The 12,855-nt window shown below is 48.2% G+C and overlaps 1 protein-coding gene across 1 annotated transcript; it reads right to left on the bottom strand.

Moving 5' to 3' along the window:
- Positions 1-8,668: 8,668 nt before the first annotated feature.
- Positions 8,669-10,207, bottom strand: LOC120394599 (ribonuclease H-like; the record flags this gene model as incomplete). The annotated part of the gene is made up of 2 exons (XM_039518826.1): positions 9,924-10,207; positions 8,669-9,650 (listed from the first exon to the last, which is right to left on the bottom strand). A coding segment is annotated over exon 2 (786 nt), but the record flags the coding sequence as incomplete, so codon positions are not given.
- Positions 10,208-12,855: the final 2,648 nt, after the last annotated feature.

A 12,855-nucleotide genomic window follows, 5' to 3' on the forward strand; every position in this document is an offset into this window, starting at 1 on the left:
TACACTTCTATTGGCTTCAATGAGTCAGAAGTCACGTGCAAGTGGGGTAAGAATTTAGCACGTAAGTCTCTGGATTTTTTTTCTCCTCAAGCATTGCAAATTATACAAGCACCGATCCCTCCGAATTCTCTACCCCTGGACCAGAGGATGTGAAAGACACCCCAGGACCAGTGACAGGTGCTGGGTAGCAAAGTCTGATGGGTGGGACTCACTTTGGCACAATTTGCTACCATTGGAAGTAGCCCTTTGATGGGGTCTGGTCTGTGCTCTGTACCCCCAAGTCTCACCTCCCTTTACATGTACTCACACACAAAATGAGACAGCACACCTCAATAATCAAATAATTCAATTGCAAATTAGAAATGAGGAAGCAAATTCTGCCGGTTTGGCAAGGCAGACCCATCCCTCTGAATTCGCTACCCCTGGACTAGTGGTGGCACGTTCTGACAGGTAGTCAAAAGGTCATAGTTGTGTGGCGGAAGCTGCTACTGGTAGCAAAATTGGAGGGGTGTCAGCACCGTGTGGGATTCCCTGTTGCCTCAGACCCCCCCCCAACAGGAACCGCCGCCCCCACCCGGACTCACCTCAGCCAGGCCGCGCTTTGTTGTGCTGCTCGCCCCACGCTCCTTCAAATCTGCCCCACTCTCCCACTGGCTGCCCAGGCTGGTGCATTCTGCCCCACCCTTCCATTGGCCACCAAGCTGAGATGATCCTGCCTCTATATCTCTGGGTCAGTCGCAGGCAAATGCCCAGCGTGCCTGGTGGAGAGGATTTTGGGGGATGTTGTTTTTGTGCCGCGGGAGTGACGTTATCCCCTCGGAAGTCAGTCAGAGCACAGCTGCTCATTCCATGCATCAGGCTCAGGCTGCAGATGGGTAACGTGATGAACCCCAATGGGCCATGTGCAGACAGGCAGCACTGGTCACTCTGTGATCTGCTCCCACTCTCCCACTGCATTATCAGAGCATCATTCTGCTTTGTGTGCGGTGAAGGAACATAAATCCACACCGTGCAGAGGTCAAGCATAGGAGTTTATTACACACAGAGCTGGCGGAGAGTTGCCTTGCTCATTAGGCTCAGAGACACTGTCAATCAATTGATTATAATAGAATATATGGATTTTCCATGGGAGGGGGAAAGTGACGGGGTAGGCGGTTCCACACCCCGGGATAGGTCTAGCCGCAAGACAAGCTATCACATTAGCCAATAGTTAAAAGGTTACATAATGTCTTCACCCATGGCCGCAAGTTAGCAAGTTAACATTTAATTAATATTTTGATAAAATGTAATTAGTATCAAATATATATGTTGAATTCTGATTTGGAGTCCATAGGAATGAAGTAGCTCCTCTGATTGTCCAGCAAATACACCCTAGGGGTTAAAACAAAGAAACAGTGGAAGTATATGGCAATAAAGATTGTCTCCTTTGTGTTTTAAGGCAGGCATTGGTCCCTGGGAAAGGGAGGTGGGAGGAGGCCATATCTTATACTGACATGTGCCAACCTTTCATAAACTCAAGGTTGGATCTGTGGGAAGAACGTCTCCCTACAGAAGAAACTAACACAGTAGGAACAGGGATTCTTTGTTCCATTTGCAACTCTGAATAAGACACAATTATTCAGTTCTCAGCTCTAACACCTGGCAATTTGCTAACTAGTCTTATTTTAGCAAAACAGGATTATCTGTTTACCCCAGCTTTCTCTTAGCTGATCACTATTTGCTAGGCCTCTGGTCTCTTGACCAAACTCAGGACTTTGGGCCTGGAAAAGAGCTGGCACAATCCATATACCAGGTTTTATATAAAATGCACACAGATTTTAACCCTTCATGCGGATTACAGTGTGATCCTGGCACTGGGATCTATGAAGAAGAGGTCTGTCTTTTCATTCCTGTCACTGACTGTTTTGTGTGTCTGAGGCCAAAATCAGAACGAGGATCGATATCTTAACATCCAGCCAGCCCTTTGTGTCGTGGCAGAGCTCTGTGACAGTATGTTCACCACTTTTACAAGATTATGATAAATTTTGAACATGTCTTGTGAGGCATCATTTGAAAACTCATATTTCACTGATTATTATTGTCCTGGTAAAATATGTGTGGTAGCATTGCATGTAAAGTTACAAGATTTCCCTGTATGATGTTACTAAGGCATATTCCAAATCTGGGGAAGCAGTTCACACCAGTTCCTCTGAGACAAAGGCAAACTGATACCTCAGCCAGGTGTCAACAAAATCAGATGGACTATCACCTGGTGAAATGGCCATTCTTTGGCAGGAAGAAGGATCTGAGCGAGAAATTTACATCTTAGCTGGCGGTTCCTGTGTAAACAGACTGGCTGTCATCTGAATTCCAGCTGGGGATGATTCTCAAAGAGGAGGAAAAGATATAAAGATGAGCAAGAGAGGACACAAATCACCTCTGTCCCCACGTCTCTACTCGCAGCATCAACAACGTCTGAAAGACAAACAAAGCATCACTGAACTGGGGGAGTGTCCTGGCTGAAGGTCCATCCAGACTGCTGGGAGCATGTGGTAAGAACCATCAAGTTCACTTAGTTTGTTAAGTTCGGTGTCAGTTTGCACTTTACCTTTTATTTCTTTGTAACCAATTCTGGCTTTTATGCCTCATACTTGTAATCACTTAAAATCTCTCTTTCTGTAGTTAATAAACATGTATTATCATGTTTTTTAATATCTCCCCTTGTAAGAGCACCTGCAACTACCTGAAACTGGGCCATGATTCTGGAAATGGGTGAGAAGGGAAACCCAGAGTCTAGCTGGTGTCGTGCAACTGTTTGGTTATTTCCAATAAAACGTCCTGTGCCTTTGTGCCTTCTTCATTACAGTCGTCATTAAAATCTTGATTGGCTGCCCTGACGGATTCCCATACAGCCCCATTAGCTCTTTGTTCAGCTGTGTTACTTTCATGGGCTCCAGGATGCTGTTTGGCCTGTTCATTCCCAGGAAGGCGAAGGAGAATTTCTTGTTATTGTCTGAGTGCTCACAGGAAATGGCTGTCCAGATGTGGCTGGGCACCACCACCCTCTCTGCATCTCAGCTGATGTTCCTTTGTTTGTCATCCTTCTTAATGGGTATTTTATATTTTTCATTGGGCACTGCTCCGGTAACTAGAAAGGGTTTCCCTTTCTGATTTTTCTCACAACTGTTTGTTAACTGCGTCTTGAGATTTTGTTCTAGCTCATACCAATTGACCCTATTGAAGCAGGGGTTCATGGGGACCGCATTGGTGAGTGTGAAGGTGGCTATTCGGCCTTGACCACACTGGAAGGCGTTTGGGTTTAGGTGTTCCCGGTCATAGTGTGTTCTCTCATAATCTTCATTGATGGCTTGCTTTTCTTTCAGTTTTTCTTTGACGTATTGATTTCCTTTCTGGTTTTTCGGTTTCAGGTCTTGAAGCAGTTTTCCTTCCATCTCCATATTTGCCTCTGACAAACCAGCCAGCTGGAAATAGAGAAGGCCAGAGTCCTTACATTCAACTTGCATCAAAATGTCTATGACACACAGAGCAGCAGGGAATCAAGGGCAGAACCAATCTCTGTTTCTTGACTCTATATATTTTCATCACCCTTCTCTGAATCCCGCTCTTTTCCTGCTTTATCTATTTGATTTACAGTGCCCAGCAAATGATTTAAAGCGCTGGCCAGTTCTCCCAGCAGGAGGAGCATTCTTACCTCCACTCTCCGTGTGTCTCCTGGCCCAGATCATGGCTTGTCTTTGTCCTCGCCCAGATCACGGCATTATGGCACTTGCATGAACAAGACTAACATAAAACTAAAGCAGTGCATTCAGTATGAGAGAGGTGACTTATAAATGCAGTGCTCTGTGGTGCACACTATTGATACTGCAGCCATAAAGAGGGGGAAACGTTTGCTGGGGTCTCTATGGGGCAGAATTACAGTTGTTTGGGTGCCTGAACTATGGCTTTCCAGAGTTTTGAAGGTCTGAGTTTCTTGTGCAGCAAGTTCAACCTTAACTCTGAATTTCTTGGCTTTGTAATGGTTGTTTTTTACTAGCTAAAACATTCTCATAAGGATTTTTACCCTTTAGTTACTCATTTGATCTCAACTTCCCCTTTATGAACTTGTGGGGTTTGTTTGATTGTTTGACTGAGAAGAACAGTAGAAAGAGAAGAGAGTTACACACCCCACAAATATATCACAACATCCAACCAATAAGCAAAACTACACATTGACCTAATTTTTGCAATTTATATTTATTAAAATATCTCCCAATGGTATATAAATCTTCACTACCTGCTTTATAAAGTTAATGAGCTCTGACATTGTATAATGCTGAGAAAAGGTGCATGAGGTAATATCTTTTACTGGACCATCCTCTGCTAGTGAAAGAAGAGCTGAAGAAGAGCTCTGTGTAAGCTCGAGAGCTTGTCTCTCTCACCAACAGAAGTTGGTCTGATAAAAGATATTACTTCACCCACCTTGTCTCCCTAATATCCTGGGACCAACATTGCTACAGCAACAGTGAAAACTACTCTATAATGCTGTCAGTTATTTTCCCTAGGAGATGTTCATCTAGGAGAAAAACAATGAGGAGTCCTGTGGCACCTTAAAGACTAACACATTTATTTGGGCATAAGCTTTCATGGACTGGAACCCACTTCATACATCTGACAAAGTGGGCTCCATCCTATGAAAGCTTATGCCCAAATAAATGTGTTAGTCTTTAAGGTGCCACAGAACTCCTCATTGTTTTGGCTGAAACAGACTAACATGGCTACCCCTCTGAAACTTGTCGCCTGGGACAGTTGTGGCCTTTTCCAGCATGTGACAGAATGTACCCCTGCATTCACACCTTACACACTATTGTAATAATCTTTGCACAAAAGACGTGTCTTCTAAGGTATCATTTTAAAACTCATAAGTTGCTGGTCAATATTGTCCTGATAAAATATGTGTGGCAACATTGTGTGAGAAGTTATAAGATTCCCCTGTATGGTGTTAATACATGTTCCAAACCACAGCCCTGCCCAAAGAGAAGCTGGCAAACAGGTCTATTCTAAACAAAGGAATTACACATAAACACCCTGTCTCCTGAATCTCAGCTGGAAATGCTTCTCAAAGGGGGGACAGGACTATAAAAAGAGGGAAACGCCCCGAGACACCCCCCCCCCCCGCCCATTGTAATCATCAAACTGTAAATCCTGTATATGTAACCCTTCTGCCAGGCCGAACTGATAGCAGCAGGGGCTGGGTTCAATACATAGGAGTCCCTTCCCTACAACGTAATGCAAACCAGCTCAAGCCCCCACCCAGTGACCTGGGAAAATCTTACACACACCCCTGGGCACCTCGAGGAGGCAATACTTCCCCTCTCGCAAGCACAGACGCTTGGTGTAGCAGAAAAGGTTTAATTACATGAGATAAACAACAAGAATTAAATTGGGAAAATGCCTTAACTAGAGTTCATAGATCAAACTGTGAGTAAAGACCCACCCCAGGAAATTGGGCCGTGTCCTTCTCTCTGGTCTCTTGAGTCCAGCAACCCCCAAATCACCCACAGTCCCAAAAGTCCCACAATCCAAAAGTCTCTGTCCCGGGTCAGTGCAGCCCCAGAGTTCGAGAGTCTATCTGCAGAGGTCCCCATCCCCAGCCTCGGTAGAAAGGGGTACCTTACGTGATTCGGGGCCAACTGCCCTGCCTCTTCGTGGGGTTCTGCTTCCACCAGCCATCCCCACAAACTGCTCAGCTCCGCTTGCTCTGTGGGCCGCTCCACCCGTCCCACAGCTGCTCCGCTCTGCCAGCTGCTCTGGTCCACCAGCAGTCCTTGCAAACTGCTTGGCTCCACTCACCCCGTGGCTTCACAAACTGCTCCACTCCGCTCTGCCAGCTGCTCTGCTCCACTGTATTGCTTCAGGCTCCCCCACTAGTTAGCACAGTACTCAGTGCTCTCAGCTCAGCAAGTCCAGCTCTTTAGTGATTTCAGCTCACAGTAGGGGAGCCCCAGTGCCAGATCCCCATTAGCCCAAAGTGAGTTCAGCTCAGTAACCTGTATCTAGATTCTTAAGAGAATCAAAAATTAATTCTGACATTCCACAGTGGAGAGAGGCATAAGTGGAACTGGTGCTCCTGGCTCACACAAGAAGCCTACACCACCAAGTATGCCCACCTGCCTCTCAATTCACTGAGTTTTGGAACCCATGTCCCTTGTCTAGCAAGTGCTATTTAGTTGATAATGAAACCCTTTATCATAAGACAGTTTTGTAGTTCCTCATTTACTTAATCAGGGTAACAACATTTTATTCCTCCTGCCCAAATAACAAAGAGATTGGGGATCCCACAGCTGTGAAAATAACCATCCCAGGCTGCTGTGTTCTATACTAAGTGGGGTGGGAGTGCCAATGCAAATACTTGAAATTCCTTTCCACATTCCCCATAATTTACCACAAGATGTCAGGGTGTTGCTGGCACAAGGCCTGAGGCTACAGCAAACAGTGATTCGTTGCCCGGAGTGCCTCGCTCCAATTAGACACACCAGGGTGGAGAAGCAAAAAAAGTTTATTTGAGATCTCAAAGCGCGTGCTTGGAGGAACACACCTCAGATCAAGCACACCTCATACAAGCAGCTCTCTGTCTTTATACATGATCTTAGCTAAGCATGTCTATTACCCCCAATGCCCAGCTCCCCCCGCCCTGTTCAGTTCCCATCCAGCAAATACATTATGAAGCAGCAATTACTCTAAACAGGTTAGATCATACTTGGCAAAAAACATATTATCTCGTTAGTAACTTTTCTTGACCGGTCATTCTGTTTCACTCCCTTTAGCCAGGTGCAAGCAGGCTGTATAATTGCCTCCTGGTACTGATAACTAGTTGCCACACATTTCATTCTTTTCATCTAGCCTGTGAAGTTAATTAAAGTCTAAACATGGACGCGGTTCGGACAAGCAGAGGCCTAATACAGGGAGCCTTCATTGGCACTGTCATTTTCCACCCCTCTGTCAACACTGGGTCATGCCTGGTGTCACCAACAATTCCCTCCTTTGAGAATACTCAACAAACCTTTGGCTGAGTGTTCTCATATACTGTGGACAAAACATAATTGAGTTCTATGGAGCTGGGGCTGTCAATGAGAGGGTACATAGGGACCTTCGGGGCACGGGGGGTACAAAGTTTACGAAGGAGCAGTTAGAGAGATTAAACTCTTGGGCAAAGCAAATCTTCAGGTTCTTATACGTATTTGACTCTAATTTGTTAGGGATTTCCCTCCATCCCGCATGTGCCTGGGGAGAAACGGGAGTCAACGAGAGGAGTGTTCCCATAGCAAAGAGTAACATTGTGGCAAACCCTAGGCCTGGATCCATACTGGGCAAGTGATCCTAAGGCCTAACAATTACAATTCCCCAAATACCCACAAAATTACTACTACTAATAACAAGCAGATTAAAAACAAAAGGGACCAGGCCCACAGGTTAGGCTGGCCCTGTGAAAATAAACACAGCCAACGCTCAGAGTGTTCACGGGGAGTGCGCTGTAACTGTCCAAAGGGGTCACAGGGCATTCCCAGCAGGCCTTACTGTCGCCTGAATAACAGCTTAAGTCCCAGATCGTCGTTGGCAGTCTTCTCCGCAGGTTGGACGGTCCACCGTTCAGGAGCTGGCACTGCTTTCAGACGGGAGTAGTGGATCCAGTTCTTGTATCCCTCGACCTTTGCTGCTGTGTGGGTGATCAGCAGGACGGTGTGAGGTCCCTTCCACTTCTCTTGGAGAGGCTCGTCCTTCCAGGTACGAACAAGAACGGAGTCACCAGGCTGCAGGGAGTGGACAGGGGCATCCAGCGGGAGAGGCTGCAAAACTTTGGTATATCTGTGGAGAGAACAGAGAACAGCAGACAGAGAGCACATGTACTGAGATAAGAAACCGCAGCCTACCTCCCACTCCCCTAACAGAACCGGTGTACCATTCATAGGCCATGCCCTCCCAAACATAATCTCGAAGGGACTAAGCCCTAACCTGCCCTTTGGGAGAGCACGAACTCGGAGCAAAACAAGGGGTAAGGCATCAGGCCACCGAAGAGAAGCCTCTTGGCAGACCTTTGAGAGATGCCGCAGAGTGTCTGATTAGTACGTTCCACTACTCCACTGGCCTGTGGTCGCCATGGAGTGTGGAGCTTCCAGGTGATCTGTAGAACATCCGAAATCCCCTGAATGACTTGCGATGTGAAGTGTGTTCCATTGTCAGATTCCATCCACTGGGGGAGTCCAAAGCGAGGAATGATCTCCTTGACAAACTTGAGAGCCACTGTTCTGGCAGTGTTGTTTCGGCATGGGAAGGCTTCAGGCCATCCGCTGAATCGATCCACCATGACGAGGAGGTACCTGAACCCTTGGGTCCGGGGGAACTCAGTGAAGTCTACTTGCCACACCAATCCTGGCCCTGGGGTAGGTTCCAGAGTGGCTGGTGGCACTGACACTCCTGGTCGAGGGTTGTTCTTTTGACAGACTAAACACTCAGCCTGTACCTGGGAAGCCAGGGGTCTTAATCCAGAGGTTAGAAAATACTTATTCATAAGCTGGGTGAGAGCCTCCCTTCCAGTGTGAGTGGTCTGATGTAGTTTCTGTAGTACTGGCCGTATTAGGCTTTTAGGTAGGAGGATTTTTCCTTCTGTGGAGTGGAGCCATCCCTCCTTTTCCTGGAGCCCAAGGGAGTCGGCCAGATTCCTTTCTTCTCGAGAGTACTGAGGGGCTGGGAGCTCACCCACTGATGGGATGAGGGCATGCACATGGGCCTCCTCAGCTTCCAATGGTTCCAGGGTGGCAGCCCGCTTGGCTTCCCTGTCGGCCCTGGCGTTGCCCTTGGCTACGTCCTGGTCTTCTCGTTGATGAGCTTTGCAGTGCACCACTGCTACCTCTGAGGGGAGCTGCACCGCTTCCAGAAGCCGGAGAATCTGTGTCCCATGCTTGACCGGGGACCCCTGAGCTGTAAGCATTCCCCTTTGTTTCCACAGACCTGCATGAGCATGCAATACCCCAAAAGCATATTTTGAGTCAGTAAAAATATTAACCCGTTTGTCTTTTGCCAGTTCAAGTGCACGGGTTAATGCTACAAGTTCAGCAAGTTGGGCAGATGTTCCAGCAGGTAAACTCTCTGCTTCCACTGTATCGTAGAGGGTCACAACAGCATAGCCTGCCCTCCTCTGCCCATCTATGACAGCACTGCTCCCATCAGTATACCATTCACAGTCTGCATTTGAGAGCGGTTGATCTTTTAAATCTGGACGGCTGGAGTACTGGGCATCTATGATTTCTAAACAGTCATGTTCCTGCTCCTCTGTTTCTGGTAACATAGTGGCTGGGTTGAGGGAGGGGCAGGTCTGCAGGGTAACTTCAGGATTTTCTAGGAGTTTAGCCTGGTACCGAGCTACCCGAGCCTGCGTGAGCCAGAGACCACCCTTAGTGTCCAGCAGGGCTTGAACCATATGAGGGGTATACACCTGCACAGTCCCCCCCAAAGTCAGTTTCTCTGCTTCACCAAGCACTAGGGCAGTTGCCGCGACAGCTCGCAAGCAAGCTGGCCACCCCTTGGCAACTTGATCCAGTTGTTTAGAGAAATATGCCACAGGACGTTTCCAAGTGCCTAATAATTGAGTAAGCACTCCCAGGGCTACTCCTTTTCTTTCATGCACATACAGTTGAAACGGCTTAGAAAGGTCGGGCAGGCCGAGTGCCGGAGCTTCCATTAGCTTTCTCTTTAATACTTTAAATGCCTTGTCAGCTTCTGAGGACCAGTGAAAGGGGTCGTGATCCATTCCCTTAACACATTCATACAAGGGCTTAGCCCACAGTCCAAACTCTGGGATCCATATTCTGCAAAAGCCTGCCATGCCCAGAAAAGCCCTGAGCTGTTTACGATTGCTTGGGACAGAAATTTGACAAATTGCTTCCTTCCTTTCATTTGAAAGCTGTCTCTCCCCCTGTCTTATGTGAAATCCTAAGTACTGTACTTCTGAGAGGGCAATTTGAGCCTTGCTCTGAGCTACCCGGTATCCTCTGAGTCCAACAAAGTTCAGGAGGCTCACAGTGGCGTGGAGGCAAGGGGTTAATCCCACCGCCCCTATTAACAGGTCGTCAACATACTGCAGGAGGAGAATCCCGTCCGGAGTATTCCACTCCTCCAGGTCTTTGGCCAGAGCCTGGCCGAACAGCGTAGGGGAGTTCTGCAAAGCTGCTTTTTAACCCTTCGGTCGTCTTCCCACTCAAAGGAGAAAATCTCCTGAGATTGTGTGTCGACCGGAATTGTGAAGAAAGCATCTTTCAGGTCTAGGACCGAAAAGTGGGTGTACTGCCCTCCTATAGATGCCAACAGTGTATATGGGTTTGGAACAAGGGGGTGCAGAGTCTTAACCCGTTCATTAACTGCCCTCAGGTCCTGGACCAGCCGATAGGTGCCATTGGGCTTTCGAACAGGCAGGATGGGGGTGTTCCAGGCTGACTGGCATTCTCGCAGTACCCCGTACTTCAGAAACTGATTTATAGTTTCCTGCAGCCCTTCTCTGGCCTCCCTCTTGATCGGATACTGCTTGATCCGCACCGGACCTTTTCCTGGCAGGAGCTGAACCTTAATGGGGGTGTGATGTACTGCCTTTCCTGGGACCCCCGATGCCCATACTAGAGGAAAAACCTGGTCCTCCCACTGGCTCCACTCTGGGGCTTGCATGGCTGAGGGCTCAACTGCAAGAGTCATTATCCAGGCATTCTCTGGGGGCAGGGTGAGGGTGATTTCATCTTGGGTGAAGTGCAGGGTGGCACCTAAGCGACAAAGCAGATCCCGTCCCAGTAGAGGCATTGGGCAGTCGGGGAGGTAAACCAGCTTGTGGGAGAGAGTTCTGTCTCCCAAAGCACATTCTGCTGGGGCATACACTGGACATTTGATTCCTTTTCCTGTAGCGCCGACCACAGTGAGGGAATCTGCCACGGGCAGCTGAAGGGGTTGATTTACAGCGGTTCGAGCTGCTCCAGAGTCTACTAAAAAGTCTATTTCAGAATTTCCCACCCGCATTTTTACTCGGGGTTCCGGGGGCAGGATAGTCCGTCTCCCCTGACACCCCTAGTCTTGATTCTCTGCTGCCATCATAGGGGTATCTTTCCTCTCGGGGCACTCATTTTTCCAGTGTCCCTCCTTCCGGCATATGGCACACTGATTGCGACCCAAACGCCTTTCCTGTGAGCCAGGGCGCCCACGTCCACGACCTCTCATTCCCCGGCCCCTTCCACCACCTTCCTGAAACTTCCTCTTGTCACTGGCCTGTACTGCTGCAACCATCATCTTCACTTGCCTTTTTTCCTTCTCTCCCTCTCTAAGGCTGTAAACCCTGTTTGCAGTTTCCAAAATCTGTGCCACAGACATGCCCATCAAATCCTCCTTTTTTCTACTTCAGACAACAGGGTCCTCATAAGGATATTACAGTCATCCCAGTCAGGCTTGTGACTGGCAAAACATCCCTCAAAAACCGAAATAAACTTGCTGGGATTCGTGGAGAATTCCCGTGCCTGTGCCTTAAAGGCTGCTAAGTCCACTGGGTTAAAAGGCACATGTGAGTAAACTAGCATAGTAGTGGCCCGGCGCCCCTCTGCTCCCGGGCGAGCCACCACAGTCTCAGTAATCAACGGATAAAATCCCACTGAAGGAGCAATCTCTGAAACCTGAGGCACCTGGTCTTTATACGGTGGGGGTGTAGGAGCCGAAGGGGACACCGACTCTGCCATTACAACCGGGAGGGGTTCGGGAACTAACAACAGTGACTGCCGAGCCTGTCGGAGTCAGATTACACTCTTGCAACAGATCTGACCTATCTCTCAACAACATAAACAACTGTGCATACATAAATTCATTCCACTTATTCATTCGCTGACAAAACAAAGCTAATTGAAGGATCGTGTTGTAATTAAGTGATCCCTCTGGTGGCCACCTTTCCTGGCCCTCTAGCTGATACTGAGGCCAGTTTACTGTACAGAATCTTTTCAGTTTACTTTTAGTCAATGGATCTTTTTCAAACACTTTCCAATTCATCAGAATGCATTCTAAGGGTGTACACCGTACCCTGCCTGTACTCTGTCCCTGCCCCATACCTATGGGAAGACACTGGGCGTCCCCAGGTCTTAACAGGCAAACAAAAGGTTAACAGCACTGGACTGTTCCTACCTTATCCACGAGACCGGTTCCCCACCGTCGCCCGCAGCTGCTTCTCCACTATCTGAGCGCGTTGCACCGTAGTGCCCTCCGGGGTCGACCACACCGCGTCTCCGCCGAGGCCCCCGATGAAGTCACCGGTGCGCGCTGGGCATCGGTCGTCGCCGCAATCCGTCGACCTCCAGGAGGGGTCCGGGCAAGGCTAAATTTAGCCTCAAGCCCACCCAGGGACGCCAAAACTGTTGCTGGCACAAGGCCTGAGGCTACAGCAAACAGTGATTCGTTGCCCGGAGTGCCTCGCTCCAATTAGACACACCAGGGTGGAGAAGCAAAAAGTTTATTTGAGATCTCAAAGCACGTGCTTGGAGGAACACACCTCAGATCAAGCACACCTCATACAAGCAGCTCTCTGTCTTTATACATGATCTTAGCTAAGCATGTCTATTACCCCCAATGCCCAGCTCCCCCTTCCCCCCCCTCTTCTCCCTCCTTTTCAGTTCCCATACAGCAAATACATTATGAAGCAGCAATTACTCTAAACAGGTTAGATCATACTTGGCAAAAAACATATTATCTCGTTAGTAACTTTTCTTGACCGGTCATTCTGTTTCACTCCCTTTAGCCAGGTGCAAGCAGGCTGTATAATTGCCTCCTGGTACTGATAACTAGTTGCCACACATTTCATTCTTT

The sequence above is a fragment of the Mauremys reevesii genome, unplaced genomic scaffold, assembly GCF_016161935.1.
Source record: "Mauremys reevesii isolate NIE-2019 unplaced genomic scaffold, ASM1616193v1 Contig7, whole genome shotgun sequence".
Taxonomy (NCBI): domain Eukaryota; kingdom Metazoa; phylum Chordata; order Testudines; family Geoemydidae; genus Mauremys; species Mauremys reevesii.